The following is a 26971-nucleotide window of genomic DNA, read 5'->3' on the forward strand; positions in this document are numbered from 1 at the left end:
TAAGAGTTTTAAGAAGTGGCTGATGTAATCAGAACAAGATCTAAAGAGGATTATATGAGCTTCTGCAATAAAACAGTTTTCTGGAGGTCAGAATAAAAGTGGAAAGACGTGGCAGAAGGCTGTTTCAGTGAGCCAGGAAGAAAATCTGTGGGGGAGTAAGTCTAGTAGGGAATGATCAAATTTGTGACATATTTTGGAAGTGAGACAACAGCATTAAAATCATCAATAAGCAATCTGAGAGTAATATCAATGAAGAACACTCTGAGTTTTTTTTTTTTTTTTCTCAGCAATTACAGGAAGGTTGCTGCTGCTGCTGCTGCTAGTCGCTTCAGTCGTGTCCGACTCTGTGTGACCCCATAGACGGCAGCCCCCCAGGTTCCCCCATCCCTGGGATTCTCCAGGCAAGAACACTGGAGTGGGTTGCCATTTCCTTCTCCAATGCATGAAAGTGAAAAGTGAAAGTGAAGATGTTCAGTTGTATCCAACTCTTAGTGACACCATAGACTGCAGCCTACCAGGTTCCTCTGTCCACGGGATTTTCCAGGCAAGAGTACTGGAGTTGGTTGCCATTGCCTTCTCCACAAGAAAGATAGTACCATTTAATTTCTTATATTGTGGAAATTTTAAATTTTATTTTTTATACTAGGTTGATATCCAATTGTAGATGTCCTAAACTGGACATGCTGCCTACACAAAGCGGGAAATAAGTGGGCAGATAGATGCTCGAGATACAAAGTTAATTTGCTTTAGCATGTATTGGTCAGGAAAAGGAAGAATATCTAACTAAAGACCCTAAAGAGTCTCAATGTGGTTTGAAAAAATTCAGGATGGTAATGTTGTATTTATTTGATCTACTCACAGTGAATTTATAAATTAAAGTGATCTCAAGTGTTATACATTTCTGACTTTATATATGGTATACCTTTTTAAGGAGTTCCCGTCTCATCTTCTCTTCTTGTTTCCATTTTCCTTTAAAGTTCACCTAAAGTATTTGCTTCCTTTGGGAAACATTTTCCAATTTCAGTTTCATTGATATATTCCTATACAGTTACACTTAGCTTGTGTGAACATATACTCTTATAATGGTACTTACTATGTGTGTCTGGAATTTTCTGACTCTGAGGGTAGGGAGCTATGCCTTATTCTACTTGGTAATCACTATATCTATAATCCACACATATTCTTTTAATTGAATGGATGAAGAAATGAAATTTCTAATGCATTAGGGTTTCCCCAGTGGCTCAGTGTACATCATGAGAAACGCTGGGCTAGAAGAAGCACAAGCTGGAATCAAGATTGCCAGGAGAAATATCAATAACCTCAGATATGCAGATGACACCACCCTTATGGCAGAAAGTGAAGAGGAACTAAAAAGCCTCTTAATGAAAGTGAAAGAGGAGAGTGAGAAAGTTGGCTTAAAGCTCAACATTCAGAAAACGAAGATCATGGCATCTGGTCCCATCACTTCATGGCAAAAAGATGGGGAAACAGTGTCAGGCTTTATTTTTGGGGGGGCTCCAAAATCACTGCAGATGGTGATTGCAGCCATGAAATTAAAAGACGCTTACTCCTTGGAAGGAAAGTTATGACCGACCTAGATAGCATATTCAAAAGCAGAGACATTACTTTGCCAACAAAGGTCCGTCTAGTCTATGGTCCATCTAGACTATGGTTTTTCCAGTAGTTATGTATGGATGTGAGAGTTGGACTATGAAGACAGCTGAGCACAGAAGAATTGATGTTTTTGAACTGTGGTGTTGGAGAACTCTTGAAAGTCCCTTGGACTGCAAGGAGACCCAACCAGTCCATTCTGAAGGAGATCAGCCCTGAGATTTCTTTGGAAGGAATGATGCTAAAGCTGAAACTCCAGTTCTTTGGCCACCTCATGCGAAGAGTTGACTCATTGGAAAAGACTCTGATGCTGGGAGGGATTGGGGGCAGGAGGAGAAGGGGACGACAGAGGACGAGATGGCTGGATGGCATCACTGACTCAATGGACATGAGTTTGAGTGAACTCTGGGGGTTGGTGATGGCCAGGGAGGCCTGGCATGCTGCATTCATGGGGTCGCAAAGAGTCAGACATGACTGAGTGACTGAACTGAACTGAACTGAGGTGGTTCAGTGGGTAAAGAATCCAATTACAATGCAGGAGATGCAGGCAGATGCAAGTTCAATCCTCAGGTTGGGAAGGAAGGAGAAGGAAGAAGGTTCCTGGAGAAGGAAATGGAAACCCACTCCAGTGTTCTGTCCTGGCGAATCCCATGGATAGAGGAGTCTGGTGGACAACAGTCCATAGGGTCACAAAGAGTTTCACTTGACTAAAGTGACAGCATGCAAAAATGCAATAATGCATTAATTTTTTTTCTCCTTGTTTTACAGGTAAACTTTTAATAGTTAACTCAGCTCCTGCCCAGACTAGATGGAACCAGGGAACAATATATCTTACTTTGTCTTCCTGGGCCTCACACAGAATCCAAAGGAGCGAAAAGTTCTTTTTGTTCTGTTCTTGTTCTTCTACATTTTGACCATGGTGGGAAATCTGCTCATTATCACGACTATACAGTCAGTAAGACCCTGAACTCACCAATGTACTTTTTTCTTGCTTGTCATTTATAGATTTAGTTTTTTGCCCTTCTATTTCCCCTAGATTGATTTCAGACTTGTTCTTTGGGAATAATACCATATCTTTCCAATCCTGTATGATCCAGCTGTTTACAGAGCACTTTTTTGGTGCATCGGAGATCATCCTTCTGCTGATGATGGCCTATGACTGCTATGTGGCCATCTGTAAGCCCTTGCATTATTTGGTGATCATGAGGCAGAAGGTGTGTGTTGTGATGCTGATGGTGTCCTGGGTTGGAGGTTTCTTGCATTCAGTAATTCAACTTGGCACTATCTACGGGCTCCCATTCTGTGGCCCCAGTGTCATTGATCACTTTATGTGTGACATGTTCCCTTTATTAAAACTCGTCTGTACTGACACCTATGTCATTGGCATCTTAGTTGTGGCCAATGGAGGACTGATCTGCTCTATAGTGTTTCTGCTCTTACTCATCTCCTATGGAGTCATCCTGCACTCTCTGAAGAACCTGAGTCAGGAAGGGAGGCAGAAAGCCCTCCAGACCTGTGGTTCCCACATCACCGTGGTTGTCTGCTTCTTTGTTCCCTGTATTTTCATGTATGTGAGACTTGCTAAAACCTTCCCCATTGACAAATCATTGAGTGCATTTTATTCAGTCATAACTCCAATGCTGAACCCATTAATTTACAGTCTAAGAAATTCTGAGATGACTAATGCTATGAAAAAGCTCAGGAGGAAAAAAAAATATCATATAAAGTGGTAAATCCAATATGAAGAAGCTAATTTAGCATTAGAGCCAATCTTCTTGGATTGTAGAAGTTTCCAAAGTGATACAAACGTCTTTTTCTCTAAAGGAGTTATGATATTTACAGTTAAATAATGGACTGTAAATTTGCTCTGCAAATTTCTTTTTTAGACTGTAAACTTCATAATGCCTGGTTTGGCTCTGCACCTAGAGAAGTAGCATGTATTCACAATAGGCAGCCAATAAATCATATGCAATGAATTAGTCTATGGAATTTATATATATTTCCACTAACTTTTACTTAATTTCTGCTTTTATTTTTATTATTTTATCATTCTTAGTGTTTTTGTTTGTCAGCAGTCTTGTATTTTTATGTTCATTTTTTAAATGTTGCTAGATAAAATATTTAATATTATATAGACTATCCTCTTCAATCAATTTCATTTGTGTTTAAAATGACATTTTAATGGAATCAGTTCAGTTCAGCTCATTTCAGTCCCTCAGTCTTGTCTGACTCTTTGCATCCCCATGGACTGCAGCACACCAGGCTCTCCTGTCCATGACCAACTCCAGGAGCTTGAACAAGCTCATGTCCATTGAGTCGGTAATGCCATCCAGCCATCTCATCCTCTGTCGTCCCCTTCTCCTCCTGCCTTCAATCCCTCCCAGAATCAGAGTCTTTTCCAATGAGTCAATTCTTCCCATGAGGTGGCCAAAGTACTGGAGTTTCAGCTTTAGCATCATTCCTTCCAAAGAAATCCCAGGGCTGATCTCCTTCAGAATGGACTGGTTGGGTCTCCTTGCAGTCCAAGGGACTCTCAAGAGTCTTCTCCAACACCACAGTTCAAAAGCATCAATTCTTCAGCGCTCAGCTTTCTTCACAGTCCAACTCTCACATCCATACATGACCACAGGAAAAACCATAGCCTTGACTAGACGAACCTTTGTTGGCAAAGTAATGTCTCTGCTTTTAAATATGCTATCTAGGTTGGTCATAACAGCTATAACTGAAGAATAAGGGTCATTGACAGGAGCCTTGGCTTGATTAGAGAGGTATGATCATTCCAAATCATGGCTCTTAAGGGAAAGTGCTAGGGGAATTAATACACTGGTGATTTTAATTTTCACTCTCAGATCTCCTATTTGCTCCCATGAGTGGGACCTAGAAGAAGAAGTGAAGTGAAGTTGGTCAGTCGTGTCCAACTCTTTGCGACCCCGTGGACTGTAGCCTACCAGGCTTCTCCGTCCACAGAATTCTCCAGGCAAAAATACTGGAGTGGGTTGCCAAAATGACAAGTCTGATTGATTGATGTACTTTATAGGCATCAAATTCCTAGGGCCCAGAATAACTTGCAAAGATTAGAATTGCATCTGTAGAAGCAAATGTAGAATGTATCCTTAATGGTCAATCCTTTTTGTTCTTATCATTCACATTTTGACTATTGGACAAGAAGTAAAACCCTGCCCCAAACAAGGGCAATGTAAACAAGTTCCTTTAACTTCCTTGCCATCAAATAATTTCAACTCAGACATACTCACACCACATTGAAATATGAGCCATCGATGTTCTTCATATGCAGTGAAGGTGAAGTCACTCAGTTGTGTCTGACTCTTTGCGACCTCACGGAGTGTAGCCTACCAGGCTCTTCCATCCATGGGATTTTCAAGGCAAGGGTACTGGAATGGGTTGCCATTTCCTTCTGCAGAGGATCTTCCTGACCCAGGGATCGAACCCAGGTCTCTCACATTGTAGGCAGATGCTTTACCGTCTGAGCCACCAGGGAAGTCTCTAACCCATTTTCAGTAGAAATCAAATTTTTCTAGCATGACTCCATTGTCAGCAATGGGATTTATCCAAACTACAAATGCCAGCACATTGAATATTTCAATACTGTACTAATTGTTCATATTTTAGCTGTGAAACAAACCAAATGTAAATGCTCAATATATAATACAAATCCACAGGTTCTTCACAGAAGAAAACAATGGAAGACTGATTTTCTACATATCACCTGTTCATTAGTTCTTCAATAATGATAACCCTGTATGCAAGACAGCAAAAGAGACACAGATGTTTAGAACAGTCTTTTGGACTCTGTGTGTGGGGTGGGGGGGGGATGATTTGGGAGAATGGCATTGAAACACGTATAATACCATCTAAGAAACAAATCTCCAGTCCAGGTTTGATGCAGGATATAGGATACTTGGGGCTGGTGCACTGGGATGACCCAGAGGGATGGTATGGGGAGGGAGGTGGGAAAGGGGTTCAGGATTGGGAACACATGTACACCTGTGGCGGATTCATGTTGATGTATGGCAAAACCAACACAATATTGTAAAGTAATTAGCCTCTAATTAAAATTTAAAGAAAATAAATAAAAGAAAAAAATAGTAAAAAAAACACACAAAACTATGTCTTGAGTTATTTAAAATATAATGTATATACCACTACCTATGTTTTTCGACATTTTCTATCTAAGTCCTAAAGGGTATAAACAAGGATGCATACAGTCAGGTTGTTTTTATAAACTTTTGATGTTTCTTCTGTTATGCATCTTACAACAATGAATATAAGGAGACAAAGACAAATGCAGCAGCAAGAGAAAAAAAGAAAAGTGGGAAAAGCTAAAGAAACAAATGGAATAGAACATGTTTCTGAGTTATAGGGAAACATAAGTTCAGTGAATTTCAGGATTATGGGCCCATTGCTTTGCTGTGATGCAATGTGAGATTGCATTTCTGTTTTATATATCACAGAGTGTATGTGTCGATCTCAATCTTCCAATTTACCCCTCCCAAACTATACCCCTCCTTATAACCGTGTTTATTTTCTACATTTGTAACTCAAATTCTGTTTTGTAGATAAGTTCATTTGTAGTCTTTTTTAGATTCTACATATAAGTGATATATGATATTTTTCTTTCTCTATTTGACTTACTTCACTCAGTATGACAATCACTAGGTCAATACATGCTGCAGCAAGTGACATTTTGTTCATTTTATGGCTTAGTAATATTTCATTATGTATATATATCATATCTTCTTTATGAATTCCTTTATTGATGGACAGTTAGGTTGCTTCCATATTCTGGCTATTGGGAATACTGCTGCAACGAATATTGGGTGCATATATTATTTCAAATTATGATTTTCTTCAGATATATGCTCAGGAGTGGAATTGCAGGGTCATATGGTAGCTCAGTTTTTGGTTTTATAAGGAATCTCCATACTGTTCTTCATAGTGGCTGTAACCAATTTACATTCCCACCAAGAATGTAGGAGGGTTCCCTTTTCTCCACACCTTCTCCAGCACTTAATGTTTGTGGTTTTTTTGATGATAGCTATTTTGACTGGTGTGAGGTCATATCTCATAGTTTTGATTTACATTTCTCTAATAATTGACAAGATTGAACATGTTTTCATATCCCTCTTGGCCATCTAATGTAAAATAGCCAAGACATGGAAGCAACCTAAATGTCCATTGACAGAGGAATGGATAAAGATGATATGGTACATATATACAATGGAATATTATTCAGTCATTAAAAAGAATGAAATAATGCCATTTGCAGCAACATGGATGGACTATAAGATTGTCATACTGAGTGAAGTAAGTCATACAGAGAAGGAGAAATATCATATGGCATCCTTTGTAAGTGGAATCTACAAAGAAATGATACAAATGAACTTGCAAAACAGAAAAAGACTCCCAGACTTACAGAACAAACTTATGGATGCTAGGGGAAAGGATGGGGAGAAGGGACAGTTAGGGAGTTTGGGATGGATGTGTACACATTGCTATAATTTAAATGGATAATAGACACAGACCTAATGTATAGCACATGGAGCTCTGTTCAATGCTACATCACAGCCTGGATGGGAGGGGAGTTTGGGGAAGAATGGAGACGTGTATATGCATGACTGAATCCCTTCACTATTCACCTGAAACTATTACCACATTGTTAATTGGCTATAGACAAATACAAAATAAAAAGTTTTCAAAAATTAGTATGATCAACTCTTTTACACAATTATGGCTATGTTGTATCTTGGGATTGCTACTTCCCTCTTCTTTTCAATACTCTCTGTAAGTTCTCTCACTCTCCTCTCAAGCTTGGACCATAAACTCCAGATTGCCCTGATGGAATTTGATGCTTATTTATTTATTTATAATCAATTTGAAATTTGTTTATTCACAGTGTCTCAGTTAGGATAAAGTGTTAGTTATATGTGATCTTATGTGCCTATTCAATTGAATTGTTTCTTTTAAAAGACCATATGTAGAGAGATTCAGATTTAAGGACTTGCCATAGCTATATTAAAGACTCCTGGGCTTGGTTTCTATACTTTATTATAGTAATTTATAATAGTATCTTTCAAATTGTAAGTCCTATTTACCTATTTCTGCATTTCTTTTTGAGAAAGATTAATTTCTTCTGGACAAAGTTTGATTTGAAATTTTGCATGAGAATGTTATCTAAGTTAAATGGTACTTTAAGTCAATTGATTAGTGAGAATCTTTTTAAATACGTCTATCATACACAAAGACAGACTTTTACTTTACTCCAGTGCCATCTTAGACTTGAGAGTTTCATATATACACTGACTAACTGAAAATAAAGGATTCTTGTTTAAGCAACCTTACTGCTTTTCTATTAATAAGAGATGTGCATACATGCTAAATCACTTCAGTCATGTCCAACTCTTTGCGACCCTATGGACTCTAGCCTGCAAGGCTCCCCTGTCCATGAGATTCCCCAGGCAAAAATACTGGAGTGATTTGCCACGCCCTCCTCCAGAAGATATCCCAACCCAAGGATGAAATCATCATCTCCTACATGTCCTGAATTGGCAGGTGGGTTCTTTACCACTAGCACCACCTAGGAAGCCCAAATAAGAGGCTTATTCTTTGCTATTAGAAGACTCTCCTTTCATTTAATTCCCCTAAAATGATTGGCTAGGAGAAGCCTCTGAAAATATACCGTGCACTGAAAAAAATCTCTCAGTCCTCTAGAGCACGATCCTCAGTGAATTTAATCTTGAACAAACCTTGGGGACAAACTTTTTTTAACAACTCAATGAAGTGACTTATTGTTCATTGTTGATTAAGTGCCCATTCATATCTTCCCTTACCTGGGAGATTTCTCCTTGGGTATTAATGTCACTGTCAGGATGTAAAATAAAATCTGTTAGTTCACTAACCATGAACCATATTAGAATGGTCAAATAAATGTTTTAAAATATCCAAAATAAAGTCAATTTCTGTAATAATCCAGTGCTCTACAGTTTTTACTAAAACGTTATTAAAATTATTCAATTAATTTGTTAATGAAGTTTTAAATTTGTTCTTGATATATTTTCAGTGACAGCTTTCAAATTCAATGACATCAACTGTATAATTTTGAAGCCATTTCTGAGTAATTCTACAATCCAAAGTGTGAAAAGGTTATAAAAGTTGAACAAGATGTTCATGCTTTGTGCAGGCAGAGAGATGTATCCAAATAACAAAGCACTTCCAGTTGCAGGCACTAAGTGTGTCTTGATTTTTTTCTCTGCACTCACTCCTGCCTTATCTTCATCAAACTAAACACCCATTTTCAAGAACCAAAGATAAAATTGGAGAAGTCTGAATTTGGAACAAGAGAATACCCAGGTAACACATTCAAAAAAATCCTCTTTGTTATGAAAAGAGGGCAAAATAAAGTTATTTGAAATTAATCATGTATACATGATTCAGCGTGGGTGGCTGTGGCGGCTACTCCACATCCGAGGTCAGAGGCAGAAGCCGGGAGGATCCCATGCCTGAGAGGAGGCGGCCAAGAGGAGTTACCCCACATCCAAGGTCAGGGGCAGCAGCTTAGAGTGCCAGGTTATGACAGCTCAGGAACAGCTGAGAGGAGCTAACCCTACGTCCGAGGTCAGAGGCGGTGGCCGGGAGGAGCTACCCCATGTCTGAGGTCAGGGGCAGTGGCTGGGAGGACTTACCCAACGCCCAAGGCCAGGGGTGGCGGCCGGGAGGTGCAACCCTACCTCCAAGGAGCAGTGGGTGGCTGCGCTGGTGTAGGAGGGCCTAGAAGGGCTATTACATGTTCAAGGTCAGAAGGGGCAGTGGAGAGGAGATACCCCTCGACCAAGGTAAGGAGCAGCGGCTGCACTTTGCTGGAGCAGCCGTGAAGAGATACCCCACGTCCAAGGTAAGAGAAACCCAAGTAAGATGGTAGGTGTTGCAAGAAGACATCAGAGGGCAGACACACTGAAACCATACTTAGAGAAAACTAGTCAATCTAATCACACTAGGACCACAGCCTCGTCTAATTCAATGAAACTAAGCCATGCCCGTGGGGCCACGCAAGATGGGTGGGTCATGGTGGAGAGGTCTGACAGAATGTGGTCCACTGAAGAAGGGAATGGCAAACCACTTCACTATTCTTACCTTGAGAACCCCATGAACAGTATGAAAAGGCAAAATAATAGGATACTGAAAGAAGAACTCCCCAGGTCAGTAGGTGCCCAATAGGCTACTGGAGATCAGTGGAGAAATAACTCCAGAAAGAAGGAAGGGATGAAGCCAAAGCAAAAACAATACCCAGTTGTGGACGTGACTGGTGATAGAAGCAAGATCCGATGCTGTAAAGAGCAATATTGCATAGGAACCTGGAATGTCAGATCCACGAACCAAGGCAAATTGGAAGTGGTCACCAAGAGATGGCAAGAGTGAACATCAACATTCTAGGAATCAGCAAACTAAAATGGATTGGAATGGATGAATTTAACTGGGATGACCATTATATCTACTACTGCAGGCAGGAATCCCTCAGAAGAAATGGAGTAGCCATCATGGTCAACAAAAGATTTTGAAATACAGTACTTGGATGCAATCTCAAAAATGACAGAATGATCTCTGTTCATTTCCAAGGCATACCATTCAATATCACAGTAATCCAAGTCTATGCCCCAACCAGTAATGCTGAAGAAGATGAAGTTGAATGGTTCTATGAAGATCTACAAGACCTTTTAGAACCAACATGCAAAAAAAGATGTCCTTTTCATTATAGGGGACTGGAATGCAAAAGTAGGAAGTCAAGACACCCCTGGAGTAACAGCCAAATTTGGCCTTAGAATACAGAATAGAGCAGGGTCTTCTGTCACATAAAATTTTCTTTCAGTCAATGGTTTGTCTTTTATTACTTAACAGTGTCTTTTCATGAGCAAATATTTTTAATTTTGATGAAGTCCAATTATCAAAAAAAAAAAAAAATACAGAATAGAGCAGGGCAAAGACTAATAGAGTTTTGCCAAGAAAATGCACTGGTCATAGCTAACACCCTCTTCCAACAACACAAGAGAAGACTCTACATATGGACATCACCAGATGGTCAACACTGAAATCAGATTGATTATATGCTTTGCAGCCAAAGATGGAGAAGCTCTATACAGTCAGCAGAAACAAGACCAGGAGCTGACTGTGGCTAAGATCATGAACTCCTTATTGCCAAATTCAGACTTCAGTTGAAGAAAGTAGGGAAAACCACTAGACCATTCAGGTATGACCTAAATCAAATCCTTTATGATTATACAGTGGAAGTGAGAAACAGATATAAGGGCCTAGATCTGATAGAGTGCCTGATGAACTATGGACTGAGGTTCGTGACACTGTACAGGAGACAGGGATCAAAACCATCCCCATGGAAAAGAAATGCAAAAAAGCAAAATGGCTGTCTGGGGAGGCTTTACAAATAGCTGTGAAAAGAAGAGAAGTGAAGAGCAAAGGAGAAAAGGAAAGATATAAGCATCTGAATGCAGAGCTCCACAGAATAGCAAGAAGAGATAAGAAAGCCTTCCTCAGCGATCAATGCAAAGAAATAGAGGAAAACAACAGAATGGGAAAGACTAGAGATCTCTTCAAGAAAATTAGAGATACCAGGGGAACATTTCAGGCAAAGATGGGCTCAATAAAGGGCAGAAATTGTATGGACCTAACAGAAGCAGAAGATATTAGAAGAGCTGGCAAGAATACACAGCAGAACTGTACAAAAAAGATCGTCACGACCCAGATAATCATGATGGTGTGATCACTGACCTAGAGCCAGACATCCTGAAATGTGAAGTCAAGTGGGCCTTAGAGAGCATCACTATGAACAAAACTAATAGAGGTGATGAAATTCCAGTTGAACTATTTCAAATCCTGAAAGATGATGCTGTGAAAGTGCTGCACTCAATATGCCAGCATATTTGGAAAACTCAGCAGTGGCCACAGGACTCGAAAAGGTCAGTTTCCATTCCAATCCCAAAGAGAGGCAATGCCAAAGAATGCTCAAACTACCACACATTTGCACTCATCTCACATGCTAGTAAAGTAATGCTCAAAATTCTCCAAGCCAGGCTTCAGCAATACGTCAACTATGAACTTCCAGTTTTCAAGCTGGTTTTAGAAAAGGCAGAGGAACCAGAGACCAAATTGCCAACATCTGGTGGATCATAGAAAAAGCAAGAGAGTTTCAGAAAAACATCTATTTCTGCTTTATTGACTATGCCAAAGCCTTTGACTGTGTGGATCACAATAAACTGTGGAAAATTCTGAAAGAGATGGGAATACCAGACCACCTGACCTGCCTTGAGAAATTTGTACGCAGGTCATGAAGCAACATTCAGAACTGGACATGGAACAACAGACTGGTTCCAAATAGGAAAAGGAGTACCTCAAGGCTGTATATTGTCACCCTGCTTATTTAACTTACATGCAGAGTACATCATGCGAAATGCTGGACTGGAAGAAGCACAAGCTGGAATCAAGATTGCTGGGAGAGATATCAATAACCTCAGATATGCAGATGACACCACCCTTATGGCAGAAAGAGAAGAGAAACTAAAAAGCCTCTTGATGAAAGTGAAAGAGAAGAGTAAAAAAGTTGGCTTAAAGCTCAACATTCATAAAACTAAGATCATGGCATCTGGTCCCATCACTTCATGGGAAATAGATGGGGAAACAGTGTCAGACTTTATTTATTTATTTATTTATTTATTTATTTTGGTCTCCAAAATCACTGCAGATGGTGACTGCAGCCATGAAATTAAAAGACATTTACTCCTTTGAAGAAAAATTATGACCAATCTAGATAGCATATTGAAAAGCAGAGACATTACTTTGCCAACAAAAGTCCGTGTAGTCAAGGCTATGGTTTTTCCTGTGGTCATGTATGGTTGTGAGATTTGGACTGTGAAGAAGGCTGGGTGCCAGAGAATTGATGCTTTTGAACTATGGTGTTGGAGAAGACTCTTGAGAGTCCCCTGGTCTGCAAGGAGATCCAACCAGTCCATTCTGAAGGAGATCAGCCCTGGGATTTCTTTGGAAGGAATGATGCTAAAGCTGAAACTCCAGTACTTTGGCCACCTCCTGTGCAGAGTTGACTCATTGGAAAAGACTCTGATACTGGGAGGTATTGGGGGCAGAAGGAGAAGGGGACCACAGAGGATGAGATGGCTGGATGGCATCTCTGACTCTATGGACGTGAGTTTGAGTGAACTCCAGGAGTTGGTGATGGACAGGGAGGCCTGGCATGCTGTGATTCATAGGGTCACAAAGAGTTGGACACTACTGAGCGACTGAACTAAACTGAACTGAAGATCTGTCTAGTCAAGGCTATGGTTTTTCCAGTGCTCATGTATGGATGTGAAAGTTGGACTGTGAAGAAAGCTGAACGCTGAAGAATTGATGCTTTTGAACTGTGGTGTTGGACAAGACCCTTGAGAGTCCCTTGGACTGCAAGGAGATCCATCCAGCCCATTCTAAAGGCGATTAGTCCTGAGTGTTCTTTGGAAGGACTGATGTTAAAGCTGAAACTCCAACATTATGGCCACCTCATGTGAAGGGTTGACTCATTGGAAAAGACTCTGATGCTGGGAGGAATTGGGGGCAGAAGACAGGGATGACAGAGGATAAGATGACTTGATGGCACCACCGACACTATGGACATGAGTTTGGGTGAACTCCACGAGTTGATGATGGACAGGGAGGCCTGGCATGCTGCAATTCATGGGGTCACAAAGAGTCGGATACGACTGAGTGACTGAACTGAACTGAACTGAATCATGTGTTTTTCTTAAGGAGCTGTTTCATTTATCATTTGACTTTAAGTATTTTATGCCAAAAGTTCCAGGAATAATATAGTATGTGCATTACTCCATTTTACAAAATACTAATTGAATAAGTCCAATGATGATAATGTTTGCCAATATTTTGTATTAAGATTGTTTAAATTCAAACAGAAATAGAGTCTAAATTTAACATAACAAAATATAACAGGACATGCATATGGTCTGCACAATAATTTTTTATAATATTTCATATAATTTAGAAAATCAAACAATTATTTATTTTGCATCTTCATATATTGAAGATAATGATAGTAAAGATTTTGATAGCCTTTCCCTTCTCCAGGGGATCTTTCCAACCGAGGGATTGAACCCAGGTCTCCCACATTGCAGGCAGATTCTTTACCAGCTGAGCCACAAAGGAAACCCAAGAACACTGGTGTGGGTAGCCTATTCCTTCTCCAGCAGATCTTCCCAACCCAGGAATCAAACCAGGGTCTCCTGTATTGCAGGTTCTGAGCTCTGAGGGAAACCCAAAGATTATGATAGTTCTTTACAAATTGCTACCTTGTACACGGTATTTTTAATGTTCTTGTTTTGTGTAGATATTTAACTCCTTTTCATAATTTTTTTTTAAGTTGTGGTAAAATATACAAGAACACTTTCCATCTAAGAGAATTTTTTTCATCATCTCAAACTGAAACTCTATGCGTAAAAACGTAATTCCCTGTCTCCTCATCCCTCTAGTCCCTGTTGTACTGTATACTTTCCATCTCATTGAATTTGACTATTCTAGGTACCTCATAAAGGGGAGCTCATAAAATATAAGTGTTTCTGTGTCTGGCTTATTGTGCTTAGCGTATTCTTCAAGATTCATCTGTTACTTTAATTTCTTCATCTGTTACTGCTAATTTCTTCAAGATTCATCTGATAGCATGTATCAGCATTTCCTTCCTATTTAAAGCTGTATGATTCCACTGTCTGTATATACCATAATTTGTTTGCACATTCACTAATTTATGGCCATTAGAGTTGTCATCACCTTTTGGCTATTGTGAAAAATGCTTCTATCAACACTGGTGCATAAATGTTAAAGTCTGTTTCCTATTCCTTTGTGTATAAACCCCAAATAACATTTTGATATGTAAATCAATAGCCTCTTATTATAAAAGGGAACTCAAAACTTCAAATGTAAAAACTTACATTCAGAGACCTTTAATTACTTGTTAGACTCATTAATTTGTACTTATACCTAGCTGGAGAGTGACTTTTAGTGTCTGTGGAAATACAATCCATGAATTGTGTTGTATACAAGGTATATTAAAGTCTTAGAGAAAATGTCAGCATCTATCTTCAGGGGGTTAATGAACTGGATGTTTTCTCATTTTTAGGGTCTTATGAATATTGTGAATGAAACAGGACACATAGCATTATGCAGTCAGTTGACCTCATAATTTATGGAAAGAAGATCCCTCAAATTAAATTTAAATTCTTGATACATTTCAAAGAGGAGAGTGAGATATAGAGAAAGACATAAAAGAGAATTTCCACACAATCATCTGAGTAGTAAAACTGGAAATCTTCCGAAACTGCATATGATAATGACCCAGTCAATCTCTCCATCCCTCAGGAAAGCATCTTTGGATAGTTATATAAAAGAGTAGATTTTGAGAAAACTCAAGTAAAACTAATTATAGAGATGTGGCACTAAAGTTGAATGGGGAAACAAAAGAATAATAAAACATATTTTGAACTTATTTCACACCTATTATTTACTAGACAATTTTTGACAATTTTGAAGGTCTTCATTTACATTATTCTCTTTAAACCCTACTGTGTTAGATTCTATTATGTTTCATTACAGAGATTACGTTGAATGATTTACCCAGGTCACAAAGTTTGTAAGTACAGATTTTGAGGCTCAAATTCCAAACCAGAGTTTAGAACCTGCACTCTCAAAAAGTACACTGCAGACATTTAGGGTCACAATATTTATAAAACAAATTTTATATTTATAAAACAAAACAAAAGTTATATAATTATATATGTTAGGCAATATGACACCTCTGATAGTTTTATTGTGTGTGTGTGTGTATTTGTTTCCAAAGTCTATTCAACCATATTCAGGGTTTAGAAGTAACACTTTTGTTATAAAGAAACTGATTTGGAAAATGTGATATTTCTTTAAAATTTATCTCTTTTTAACCTAGTGAACTGGTTAGGTATTTTTTAGGACCTCAAAACTTTTGCTGCATCATTTTAATGGTCACTATAGCTCACATGGGAAGCAGGTTTTACTATGACAGAGACAGCGGCAGTGTTAGTCGCTCAGTTTCGCCCAACCCTTTGTGACCCTGTGGATGGCAGCCCACCAGGCTCCTCTGTCCATGGGATTTCCCAGGCAAGGACACTGGAGTGGGTTGCCATTCCCTTCTCCAGGGGATTTTCCTGACCCAGGGATCAAACCCAGGCCTCGTGCATTGCAGGCAGATACTGACTGAGCTACAAGGGAAGCCCAGGTTTTACTAAATAGACAGTTAAAGAGAAACATATTTAGGCATGAATTGCAATCACATTTTTCAAAAGAATATGTACCAAAATTTTCAAAAACTGAAATTTCAGTCTATAATTTCTAATATGTTGCTGAATGAAAATGTTTTTCAGTATTTTACACTTTGCATATCCATGTAGATGTTTTGTTTTTCCTCCTATGTTGTTGAATTTGTCATTGTGTGCTGCTGCTGCTGCTAAGTCGCTTCAGTCATGTCCGACTCTGTGCGACCCCATAGACAGTAGCCCATCAGGCTCCCCCATCCCTGGGATTCTCCAGGCAAGAACATTGGAGTGGGTTGCCATTTCCTTCTCCAATGCATGAAAGTGAAAAGTGAAAGTGAAGTCGCTCAGTCGTGTCCAACTCTTAGCGACCCCATGGACTGCAGCCCACCAGGCTCCTCCGTCCATGGGATTTTTTAGGCAAGAGTACTGGAGTGGGTGTCATTGTGTATACCTACTTAATTTATCTTATTTCATTTATCATTGTGGGATAGTTATCATGGATATACATGTTCTGAGAATTCTTTAAAGATTTATTTGTTCCAATTGATTATATTAAGAAGTTTGAAGAATATCCCAAGTGTTTGAAGTAGATATGTTTATTTTAATAAAATATAATACCGATAAAGTATAAGATTTTGTATCTTGTCTTGTCAAATTAATGGTTTAAACCATTTAGAGCAATAAATGTGTTCATAAGAATATTTTAATAGTGAGCTATTTGTTGATCACTTAAAATTTACGAGGCACATTCAGATTCCGGAGAAACAGTTATTAAGACATGTTTATTGTCCCAACAAACTCAACAGATAAAAGCATAAAAACATAAATGTTTTAAATGCTCAGCAGGTCAAAGGGTTAGACTCTTTTACCGGAAGTTATCTCTTGAACACAGAACAACTTCTAAGGACCACGAGTATTTATTTTCCATTACAAATGAATATGTGGCTATGTCATTGTGAGTGGAGATATTTAACTATGTATGTATACAATGAACAGCCAGAACCTTGAAGATGGAACTCTGAGGCAACTGGTTTCTTCAATTCACATATGTTCAGAATTTTCTTTTCTTTATTTGATCTAGAAATATAAAGATTCTGAGAGGCAAATCCTGATGGTGATTCTGAGTTACCCTCCAATCCATCTCTAGCTGGACAGCTCAGGAAATCCTCCATTCCCTATTCATTCAGTACCCTCAACCCAAACTGTTGACTGATTTCAAAGCATATTTTATTTAATTTTTAGTCTTTGCTGTTTTTTTTTAATTTTATTTTTAAACTTTACATAATTGTATTAGTTTTGCCAAATATCAAAATGAATCCATCACAGGTATACATGTGTTCCCCATCCTGAACCCTCCTCCCTCCTCCCTCCTCCCTCCTCCCTCCTCCCTCCCCATACCATCCCTCTGGGTCATCCCTGTGCACTAGCCCCAAGCATCCAGTATCGTGCATTGAACCTGGACTGGCATCTCGTTTCATACATGCTGTTTTGTATCTACCTTTTCTCAGTCATCTCTTATTTTCTCTCTTCCTTCTTTCTCACTTTTATTTTCCCTCTGATATCTGAGCATAAATTGAATTGCCAAATGCATAAAGAAGAGAACAATCTTCCACCTTTCACAAATGACACTCTGTAAATTAGACACTGAGATGGAGCACATTTAAAATAATTTTGCCAAAATGAAGTTACCCACATTACATGTAAAACTGGCCATGGATCTATTTTCCTCAAGTGGGAAGGATTGTCCTGTTTTCCACATAGACTCAAAAAACCAAGAACTTACAATATGAACCAAATAATGAGTTTAATTTATTGATTACTATAATAGTTAAATAACCTTCAATACACACTAATTACCCCCGGTTAATATAAAGATGATCTACAAGCCAAAGTGTTAGCATGTCATTTAGGGTAAAGTCTTCAATGACAAAAATTCAGAAACTCACAGTATCTGGAAATATTGTCTTCTTTCCAAGAAAAGTATGAGTTTTCCTAAGATTCCTGAGCAAAATCAAATAATAGCTCTAGATTTTTGGCATGGAATTCTTTCTACTATACCAAGATTCTGCCTAAAATTTTTATTTTGGCATTCTGAATTGAGCTATGATTAGCAATAATCAAATCTAAACAGTTTCGTAAATCAAGAAACATGTCTATGTAGTACTTATTAACATAGATTTGTATTGTCTATTGTTTTCCTCCAATAACCTAGACTATAATAAATGTCTATTTAGTGTGTCTTTGGCAGGGCCGGGGCAGGGCGGGGAGAGCTTCCTAGGTGGCTGAGTGGTAAAATATCCACTTGCCAATTCAAGAGAAATAGGAGACATGGGTTTGATTCCTGGGTCTGGAAGATCCCCTGGAGGAGGAAATGGCAACCACTCTAGTATTTTTGCCTGAGGAATCCCATGCACAGAGGAGTTTGGCATGCTACAGTCCATGGAGTCACAAAGAGTCAGACAGAACTAATGACTGAGCATGCATGTTGTGTGTGTGTGTGTGTGTGTGTGTGTTTGTGTGTGTGTGTGTGTATTTACAAACAAAACATTGCTTTTGCTGTATTTTCTTGGATGGGAAGAAGTTCATACATTTATCTGTTCTCAGGTGCTTTCTTATGTGTTTTGAAATTCATTGTAATTAAGTGGAATCTTATCAACATGTATTGAGCACTTATGATGTCCCTGGTTCTTTCCCTGCAGAGGGCGGCTGACTGATTTTGGAGCTCATAGCATCTCAGAAAGGATGCTATTTAAGCATCAGTTTATGATTTTATGCCCCATGCCTAGGTATTACTTTATGTAAATATGTAAATAAAGCTATTAGGGATGCGATTGTTTTCATGGTATATTTCAGAATGCCAAAATTGCTCTCAAAAAAAATTAAAGAAAAGGAAAGAAACAATATATAAAGTTAAAAACATTTGGTGTTTGTGAGAGGTATTTAGAGAAAGCACCTTGCTTGTCATTTGGTACGTCAACTCACACCCACTCATATATACTTCCCAGTTAGAACACTGAAGTCTCACCACGATAGTTGAAGCAAGGAATTTGATAAAATGAATGAAGTACTTGTGGGAAAAGAGTCAAATTCTGATATTCTATAATTTCTATGTGTGAGATCTCATGGAGCCAACACTGTTTAGTAAGCATTATGTATTTGACACAAAGCTTGCAATCCTCTGAAAGTCATTACTGGCCATTTGTTTGCAGCCTCTGATACTCGATTCACAGCTTCAGAAGGACACGTGAAAAATAGGAACAATGTGACAGAGCTTGTTCTCCTGGGGCTCACACAAAATCCTGAAATGCAAAAAGTTCTATTTGTCCTATTCTTACTCATCTACATTGCAACAATATTGGGCAATCTGCTTATCATGGTGACCATTGCAGCCAGCAGGTCACTTGGTTCCCCCATGTATTTTTTCCTGGCTTATTTATCATTTATAGATCCTGTCTATTCTACTATCATTGCTCCCAAAATAATCACTGACTTGCTTCATGAGAAAAAGACTATTTCCTTCCGGTATTGTATGACTTAAGTCTTTATAGATCATTTATTTGCTGGTGCTGAAGTCATTCTTCTGGTGGTGATGGCCTATGACCAATATGTAGCCATCTGCAAACCTCTTCATTATTTGATCATCATGAATCGGAGGGTATGTGTCCTCATGCTGCTGGTGGCCTGGACTGGAGGCTTTCTGCACTCACTGGTTCAATTGCTCTTTATTTATCATCTCCCTTTCTGTGGTCCCAATGTGATTGACAACTTTGTCTGTGACATGTACCCTTTACTGAAACTTGCTTGCACTGATACCCACCTCATTGGATGCTTTATGATAGCTAATGGAGGGGCAATTTTCACTGTTGTCTTCTTCATCCTCTTAGTGTCCTATGGGGTCATATTACACTCCCTGAAGACTCATGGTTTGGAAGGGAATCACAAAGCCTTCTACACCTGTGCATCCCATATGATGGTGGTCATTTTATTCTTTGTTCCCTGTATCTTCCTGTATGCCAGGCCTAATTCAACCTTACCCATTGACAAATCCATGACTGTGGTTTTAACTTTCATAACTCCCATGTTGAACCCTTTAATCTACAACCTGAGAAATGCAGAAATGAAAAATGCCATGAGGAAACTTTGGAGTAAAAATGTGACCTTAGTTGGAAGAGATTGTGTAGGACATGATATTCTTTTTTTTTTTTTTTTAAGAGAATCAAAGAATATTTTCAATATCAGTGATTACAACTAAAAAATAATTTCCTTTGGGTTACTTAAACTACTTATTCCTGAAACCACTATATGAACTAATCCTTATCCTAGTGGAATAGTTTATAGATCTTAAACACCAAGAGAATCGCATAGCTTCAATCTCTTACAGATGTCATCATACTGTGTTAAGATTCTATAGTGAAATCTGATAAAAAATTAATTTAAAATTTCACAGAAATGATCATAGCTGCATTTTCAAATCTATGAAAAATGAAATTTGTTAACATATATTCTGATTGTGTCATATGGTTGATTTTGTATATTCTGAAAAAAATTTGAACTGAAGAATTAAATTGTTCAACCCCAGTCTCTGTATCTGGATCACTTGGCCTCCTCCAATAATTGAAATACATATTTAAGTCATTCACATCACATAAGGCCCCAGAGTCTGCCTGCATTAAATTAAAATGTCTGGGTACATGTTTTTTAAGCACAATGAATGTTTAACATTCTGGAAACAGATTATTCTGATTTATATAATAAATAGTAATCTGACTCTCTGTAAGCTGTATGTTCTTGACTTAAATGATTAATTAAAAGTTGTCTTGTTCTTGGCAATTGCTCTATATCGGACTTGGAGATCAGATACTATATTATAAGCATCCTATTTAAGGCTTTAGAATTACATGTTTCCTGTTAGAACCCAACTTACAGCATAGATACTAAGTGCTAAAATATGCCTTCATCCTTTTCTCAATTCTAATTGGATTCGTCTAGTGTACTTAGCAATATTAATGCCTCCACACTAATTAATTAATTAATTAATGCCTCCACCTGACACACATTAAATAAAGTTTCCTTTATTTCCCAGTGGAAGAAATAAAAAAAGTACTTTAGATCTTTTAATCAGAAAGAAATCTAGGACACTAGCTTCAGGATCAGGAGATGTGGATTTTAATTCTCACTATACCATCATTTTATTCCATAACCTTTAAATTTCTAAAAGTAATTTACTTAGGTGATTTGGAAGCTGTTTCCAAGTTCTGTGATTCTTCCCATGCCAATAATTTGTTATAAATATTGTTATATTTGCTTGTACTTCTATTAGAAGTAAAATTATCTCATTCCCCCAAACTTTTCTTTTTCTGATAGATAACATAGAAATACCCTCCTGGTATAAAAGTATCTTAGGATTGGATTAAGACATGTTGCCTCTGGGTGACAAGATGAAATGATTGGATGGTATCACTGAAGCACTGGACATGAGTTAGAGCAACCTCTGGGAGATATTGAAGGATAGGGAAGCCTTGTGTGCTGGAGTTCACGGGGTCGCAAAGAGTGAGACATGACTTATTGACTGAACAACAACAAGACATACAAACTCTGCTCTTGAGTGCTTTGTTGTTTTGAGAATATGTTCTTGCACTTATCCAAGTACACAAAGCTGTCAAGAGAACACTTTGACAGGTACCTGGTTTTTGTGAAATTAGTCCCTGAGTCTATCAAAGGTCAAAGCACACCTCAACTAGTTTCTGATCAACAGTGATATAATCCATATATAATCCCTCCTGTTTTCATTCTGTTTTACCTTTCAAGTTTGAGAATCTGTGTTGCTGTCTTTTCAGGATTTTGAACTGTTCTGTCTTTGGATTTGTATTCTGGGAACAGACTTTCCTGGTATAGATCCAAGAAACTCCTTTTTGAAAAATTTTTTCATGGACATGAATGGTAGATCAATTAAAAAATAAAATATCATAATGAAAAATAAAAAAATAGTTACCCAATTAACTGCTTACATATGTAATATTAAATATTCAGACTCCATATTTAAGCTCATTTACTATCAAATATCTAAGTTCATATATGGTCAACTGTTGTTTTTTTTTTTTTTCCTCTCATCATGTTTTGTTCTCATGTAGACATCAGGATGAAGTTCACAAAGACGTGCGCTGTAAAAGTTCTTCTCTGATGTTCAGTTACCTTACTTGAGATAATCGGTTTGTTGGCAAGACCTGGTAATGATGTTGAAATATCCCTTGGGTTTAATTAGCCACAGGTAAGTAACTTCATAGACTTTGCTCCCAAACAGGATATGTGGTAACACTTTTAAGGCTCAAGAGAAAGGCCTTCTCCACAGGTACTGTTTATATCTCAAAAAAAAAAAAAAAAACACTTACTGTATCTGAATTAGTTGATGCTTTTAATATTGAAATTTACTTCTTTCTTGGTGCACTAACAGCTGCCTGGGGCCCTGGCTGTAGACCTACATGTCAGACAAGTTCATGGGTGAGATTTCCCAGCCTGTCCCCTGGCCAGGACATCATATAGTCATAGAGTATCAGGTTTAAATGGATTTTACAAATCATATAATCACCTCTCACCCCCACCAGTCTAAGATTTAAATCTCTTTTAAGCATGTCAAGCATCAAGAAAAATAGGTTCAACTACAGTGCTATCAATTTAGAAGTAAAAATATTTCAGACTTTTTCTTACTGATATTTAACACCTCTGTTAAAACTATACATTATTCAAAAATATGCAATATATTTTAGTTATCCCCTTCCCCAATGTTGAGCATTCTGTGTGGTTTCTAAATTTTCCACAGCTTTTAATAACTGTGTTGAACATATTTGAACATTTAATTTTTCTGTTTTAAAAATATTTTCCATTAGGTTATTTCTAGAAAGAGTATTTTGGAGTCAAAGAAAAAAAAGACAAAATAATTTCTATTTTTTCACAGTTATGTCCAAGTAACTTTTATTAGTTATGTTTAATTCTTACTTTCTATTCACTATACTTTTTATGATCTGCTGAGAAACTTCACCTCAGAGTATAAGGAAATGTAATGAAGCTGCTGTACTTTGTTTTCACATATGTATAGAGTTTTCGTCTTGGAAAAAGGAATACTTTTTAAAATTATGTTTATGTTTTCTCTTTTCTTTGGAAAATTTTTGTCTCACCTGTCCTTATCATATTAGTAATACAGTATCCTGTAACCAAGAATGATTGATGATGGATGCTTTGGGAAGATGGGAGAAGAAGGCAGGGGAATGCCTGTAGCAGAAACATAATGGAGTGGGAGGGTGACTTGTATCAAGGATGGATGCCTTGCTGCTGTTTGGTGATGAAATTTCAGGGAAATGGTTACAAAGACATTTAACAGGCACACTTTTTATGACTCAATGTGAATACATACACATTACTATACATAGTCATATCCAATAAATATTTGTTGAATGAATGAACTTGTAATATTAATGATTGCTTACATGAACAGATTTTATATGTGTTTGGGTATATATACATAGTACTTTATCTCATCCAGCAGAGTCTTTCTATTTTTCACATCAATCTCTGTTTTTAAAACTTTGAAAATAATGATTTTCTTTGCTTGATAGATCTTATTTTATTGCACACCTATGTCACAGTTTTTTATACGCCTACTGAAGATGTAAATTTACTGAATGTAACCATGTTAAATTGTATGTGGAACAGGATTTTGAAGAATTAAAAATATTAATTAATAACTATTGTAATTATCCTGAAAGTAAAATGACCCAGTAATATACTCTTTCCTAGAGGCAATTAATATTTTTATACTTACCCCATAAAGTGTGTCAGAAATTATTAAAGTGGAATGCAGCTTCCTTTCAAAGGTTTATTTATGTTTTTCATAAAAAGTAATGATAATCAGAGCTGGAGGACAAGAACACTTGAATTCCTCTGGGTTTATAATCTGGGGAAGAAGGCATACTCTTACCCATGAACGACAACTTGGAAAGCATTTACTCATCATCTAACAGGTTTCAGACACTGCAGACATCCTGCCAGGCACTGTGGTAGGCACAGTTACTAAACACACTTGAATAGCATATGCGCTCTGGTAGGTTAAAACGGACAGTGTGTTGCCAAGGACTTATATTCATTTCCTTAAACTGCCTTCTTGGGATAGATTTATTGATGTGTCTTTCCTTCCACAGTTAGATCTAAGAATTCAAATGTAAATTCTCATGGAAAAGAGAATAGCTCTAACCCCTGTGGGACACCTCTCAGCTTTCTAGATACATGTGAGAATTACTATTTGTAAGCTCACATACACAAAGGAGGGCTTGAAATCAAGGAACACCGAAATGACATGGCAGAGTTGCAAGCAGCTGAAATCAGGAGGAGAATCCAGGTCTCATGTAGGGAGCCCAGTGTTTTCTCAGTAAATTACACATCATGTGTTTCTCTCCCAATATTTTACAGGTGATAGGTGCCGGGTGTCTGAAGGGATGGAACACATCATGAAAAAAATAAGAATGATTTGAAACAATTACTGGGGCAAAACTGCCAAGGACTTGAGCCACAGCTATAGTGACTGTTCTGTTTTGTTCTAAGAAATTCAGACCACAAATCTTTCATGATTAACAGGTGCCACTTTTTATTCCTTTGTAGGAAATTCAGGCCCCAAGAAGGTATTACTTCCCAAATGGATGTTGTTATACCTCCAAACAATGTGACTGAATTTGTTCTCTTGGGACTCACACAGAATCCACTCTTGCAGAAAATACTCTTCATTGTGTTTTTGTTCATTTTCCTATTCACTGTTCTGGCCAACTTGCTCATTGTCATTACCATCTCCCTCAGCCCCACACTTTCTGCTCCCATGTACTTCTTTCTCACTTACTTGGCCTTCATAGATGCCTCCTACACATCCGTCACCACCCCTAAATTGATCACTGACCTACTGTACGAGAGGAGAACCATATCCTTGGGAGGCTGCCTGACTCAGCTCTTTGTGGAGCACTTCCTGGGAGGATCAGAGATCATACTCCTCATCGTCATGGCCTATGACCGCTACATGGCCATCTGCAAGCCTCTGCACTACACAACCATCATGCGACAGGGGCTCTGCCAGCTCCTGCTGGTGGTGGCCTGGATCGGGGGGATTATGCATGCCACTGTGCAGATTATTTTCATGGTCAACTTGACCTTCTGTGGTCCCAACATCTTCGATCACTTCATGTGTGACCTCTTTCCACTGTTAAAGCTTGCCTGCAGTGACACCTACAAGCTCGGTATAGTGGTGGCAGCAAACAGTGGAGCCATGTGCTTGCTCATTTTTTTCATGCTCCTCATCTCGTACACAGTCATCCTGAGCTCCCTGAAATCCCATGGCTCTGAAGGACAGCGCAAGGCCCTCTCTACATGTGGCTCCCACTTTACAGTAGTGGTGTTCTTTTTTGTCCCTTGTATATTCACCTACATGCGTCCTGTGGCCACCTATCCTGTGGACAAGTGGGTGGCTGTGTTCTTTGCAATCCTCACTCCCATGTTAAATCCTATCATCTACACAGTGAGAAACACAGAGGTGAAAAATGCCATGATGAATTTGACGAAGAGGAGAATAATGTAGCCTGTTCATGAAGCCAATAGTATGATGATTTGTCTATGTAGAGGATTATATCTATTGTAAAATACGAAAAAAAACCAATAAATTTTGCAGATCATTGACATTAAAAAAGGCCCAGAAACTAAAATTTGTTGAATGCTTAATGGATAGGTACTTTGCTAGGTGCTTTTTATAACTTTTAATGTACTCTGCTAAGGCTTTAACATTAATGTGCATAGATTTAAGATGTGCAATAGAAAAAACACCTATGAATCCCTAGTGAGATGATTATAGAGTATGTATTTCTACTGTACTAAATTCTTTATACAAATGTTGCTTGGATGAAATTGGCTTTTCCCTAGGGCCTGTGTTGATTTCAGATCTTCTTTTATTTTTATTTAACCTGTGGTGAAGCAAATAGATCCTATAAATTCTTAGATATATAGGGAAGGGATATTTGCGAAGTGAAAGAATCACTGCTGAATTTTTTTGGCACCATGAATTTATCAAAAGCAAAAAGAGAAACACTCACTAAAGGAGGAAGGAATGGTTCTCAACTTATCTTTAATTCTTTTTGTAGCATAAAAATAAACCAGAAATTTAAAAATTATTCTTAATTTAGTCTTATTTTCTTTTTTTTTTTTTATTCTTCCAATTTTATTTTATTTTTAAACTTTACATAATTGTATTAGTTTTGCCAAATATCAAAATGAATCCGCCACAGGTATACATGTGTTCCCCATCCCGAACCCTCCTCCCTCCTCCCTCCCCATACCATCCCTCTGGGCCGTCCCAGTGCACCAGCCCCAAGCATCCAGCATCATGCATCGAACCTGGACTGGCAACTCGTTTCCTACATGATATTTTACATGTTTCATTGCCATTCTCCCAAATCTTCCTACCCTCTCCCTCTCCCACAGAGTCCATAAGACTGTTCTATACATCAGTGTCTCTTTTGCTGTCTCGTACACCGGGTTATTGTTACCATCTTTCTAAATTCCATATATGTGCGTTAGTATACTGTATTTATGTTTTTCCTTCTGGCTTACTTCACTCTGTATAATAGGCTCCAGTTTCATCCACCTCATTAGAACTGATTCAAATGTATTCTTTTTAATGGCTGAGTAATACTCCATTGTGTATATGTACCACAGCTTTCTTATCCATTCGTCTGCTGATGGACATCTAGGTTGCTTCCATGTCTTGGCTATTATAAACAGTGCTGCGATGAACATTGGGGTACACGTGTCTCTTTCCCTTCTGGTTTCCTCAGTGTGTATGCCCAGCAGTGGGGTTGCTGGATCATAAGGCAGTTCTATTTCCAGTTTTTTAAGGAATCTCCACACTGTTCTCCATAGTGGCTGTACTAGTTTGCATTCCCACCAACAGTGTAAGAGAGTTCCCTTTTCTC

At 38.2% G+C, this 26971-nt stretch overlaps 2 protein-coding genes and 1 pseudogene across 2 annotated transcripts; all 3 read left to right on the forward strand.

Moving 5' to 3' along the window:
• The first annotated feature begins 2333 nt into the window (after nucleotides 1-2333).
• Nucleotides 2334-3286, forward strand: LOC147357213 (olfactory receptor 4A47-like; annotated as a pseudogene).
• A 14367-nt stretch (nucleotides 3287-17653) lies between these two features.
• Nucleotides 17654-22476, forward strand: LOC147357214 (olfactory receptor 4A15-like). Its single transcript, XM_086341930.1, is given in 3 exon segments — nucleotides 17654-17705; nucleotides 19184-20151; nucleotides 22426-22476. Coding segments are annotated over 3 exon segments (1071 nt in total).
• Nucleotides 22477-24657: 2181 nt separating this feature from the next.
• Nucleotides 24658-25584, forward strand: LOC147357215 (olfactory receptor 4C3D-like). Its single transcript, XM_086341946.1, has one exon. It carries the CDS (start codon nucleotides 24658-24660, stop codon nucleotides 25582-25584), a length of 927 nt encoding a protein of 308 aa, XP_086198072.1.
• Nucleotides 25585-26971: the final 1387 nt, after the last annotated feature.

This window comes from Bos grunniens, chromosome 15 (assembly GCF_055505025.1).
Source record: "Bos grunniens cultivar Pamir isolate PY7600 chromosome 15, Bosgru_T2T1.0, whole genome shotgun sequence".
NCBI classification, from domain to species: Eukaryota; Metazoa; Chordata; class Mammalia; order Artiodactyla; family Bovidae; genus Bos; species Bos grunniens.